At 33.3% G+C, this 2228-nt stretch overlaps 1 protein-coding gene across 1 annotated transcript; it reads left to right on the plus strand.

Annotated features, from left to right (window-relative positions):
* Positions 1-955: 955 nt before the first annotated feature.
* On the plus strand, positions 956-1765 carry LOTGIDRAFT_118410 (hypothetical protein; the record flags this gene model as incomplete). Its single annotated transcript, XM_009056608.1, has 1 exon — positions 956-1765. A coding segment is annotated over one exon (810 nt), but the record flags the coding sequence as incomplete, so codon positions are not given.
* Positions 1766-2228: the final 463 nt, after the last annotated feature.

Raw genomic sequence — 2228 nt, forward strand, 5'->3', positions numbered from 1 at the left:
AAAACATATATGAATTTGAGTATTTCCTTTCTTGTCCCTGTCGCCGTTTAGAATAAAAAAACAGTTTCAGAAAAATAAAGGACGCGAGATTTCTAAGTGCAGGCTTTTATTTAACGATTGAATTCATATTTGTTTGCGTTCATTGGTTGATGAACGCAGATTTTTCACTGTGAAATCGAATGGATGGTAATTGAAAGCACATGATAACGTTTAATTCAACATTATAAACTTTGATTTGATTTTGTATTTTTAGAACACGACTATGGAGATGTTTTGTAATAAAGGTTTTAAGTTGACCAATAGTGAGTGTATACCAGACAATACTGTACATCAAGTTTTTATTGGTTTGAGATTGAATACTGGAAATCGAAATATCAGCCACAAAGACGACCAGATTCTGGAAAACGTAAAATTTAAACTTCAAGATTTCCAGAACTATGTAGCCGTTATAGATCAACATGTAGAAAGTGTCATTGACGTTAAAGTATTTTTTGTATTAAAAACTGAAGAACTTGGCGCTGCAGATAAGGCAAGAGATAAGCTGTATTTTGATTGGTTGGTTGATTATGATATCATTTCACCAGACAAGGTTTACGTTTGGAACGAGGCCGAACAGAAGCTACATTTTGATACTGTTTATCATATTTCAGATGACCTCACTTGCCGGTGTTTAAAAAATCAACCTGAAAAAATATCAGAGACGTTCGCACACTATACTTACCAATATAATTGTTCTTATGTAGAATATGATTTACACGATTTCCAGAATAGTGCAGACTATTCTAAACATCTTGGTAACCTGTCTGTATCTCATGATGAATACACAATATCGGGACAGAAAATCAAAATCTGTGTAGAAACCATCAAAGAAAAGTATGAGGCGATCAAGAATAAAGACATAGACACCTACAGCAATAGAAAAGCCTATCAGATATGGTTTCAAGTTTGTCTGGCAATATCTCTCGGTTGTTTGTTTTTTACATTGTTGACCTACTGTATTTTCCCTTCACTGAGGTCTCTGCCGTGTAAAAACAATATCATTTTGATACTATTTCTCATGATAGCACAGTTGATGTTGTTCATTCAAAGTTATATAGGTTTAAAAGGCTTGCCATGCGTTTGTTATGGAATAGCCATACACTATGCTTGGCTATGCGCAACATTTTGGATGAATATTTGCTCCTATCATATGTTTCGAGTATTTAGATCGTCAAATGTCGCTTCAATGTCTTCTTCGACACACTGGAAAATATTGCTGAGGTATGCTTTTTATGCTAATGGTGTTCCCACTATTATAATAACATCGGTTGTCCTTGGATCGTATTTTACTTCCGGTACATTTGGATATGGTAAAAACGTTTGTTATCTCGATAGTTCACTCTTGATCATCTTGGCCATGGTATCACCAATGACTATCACAATTGCATTCAATTTCGGTTTTCTGTCTTTCACTATTTGGACAATATCAAAAACAACCCAAATGGCTAAACAAGTCGGAAAAGATAGGCATCATATTTGGGTTTATATCAAACTATCTACATTGACTGGTTTATTTTGGACCGTTTCAATCTTGAATAACTTTTTTGCTTTTGGCGCATTATCTTACATTGCTGTATTCCTGAATTATGGACAAGGCTTCTTTATATTTCTGTCTTACATGGCGAATAAACGCGTTTTAAATTTGTGGTTAGGATTATGTGGTAAACGGTTACCTGAGACTACTTTATCAACATCTTCAAATCACACAGTAAAAACTAAGCTATGAATATTTACTTTTATGCTGAAGCTTTGCCAAATTTAGATTGATATACCCACATATTGGTCTTTGAAAAATGACGTATACGATGTTTGCATGTGTAACGTATTTTAATTTTGGAATTCTTTGATATACCACGTAAGAACGTTTACGATCTCTGCTAATGTCTTGTATAGGATTTTTCTGTTTAATTTCAATTTCTATGACATAAATGTATATTTGATAGTCATACCTGTTTCATTAATAAATTATTGCATCAGTAATATATCATTTTTTTCCCTTCTTCAATATACAGGTGAACGTAATGATTTCATAATCTAATTTTGTGTGAGAAGTGTATTGTTATGTGGCAATATATTTACAATGTGTTTCTGTCTTTAGGGGTAGGGGTAATCTAATCCATAGTTCAATTTTTATTCAGTAACATGGCCCAAAACATTGTTTTAACTACAGGCAACAATGGTGACTGGTT

Source organism: Lottia gigantea, assembly GCF_000327385.1.
Source record: "Lottia gigantea unplaced genomic scaffold LOTGIsca_28, whole genome shotgun sequence".
Taxonomy (NCBI): Eukaryota; Metazoa; Mollusca; class Gastropoda; family Lottiidae; genus Lottia; species Lottia gigantea.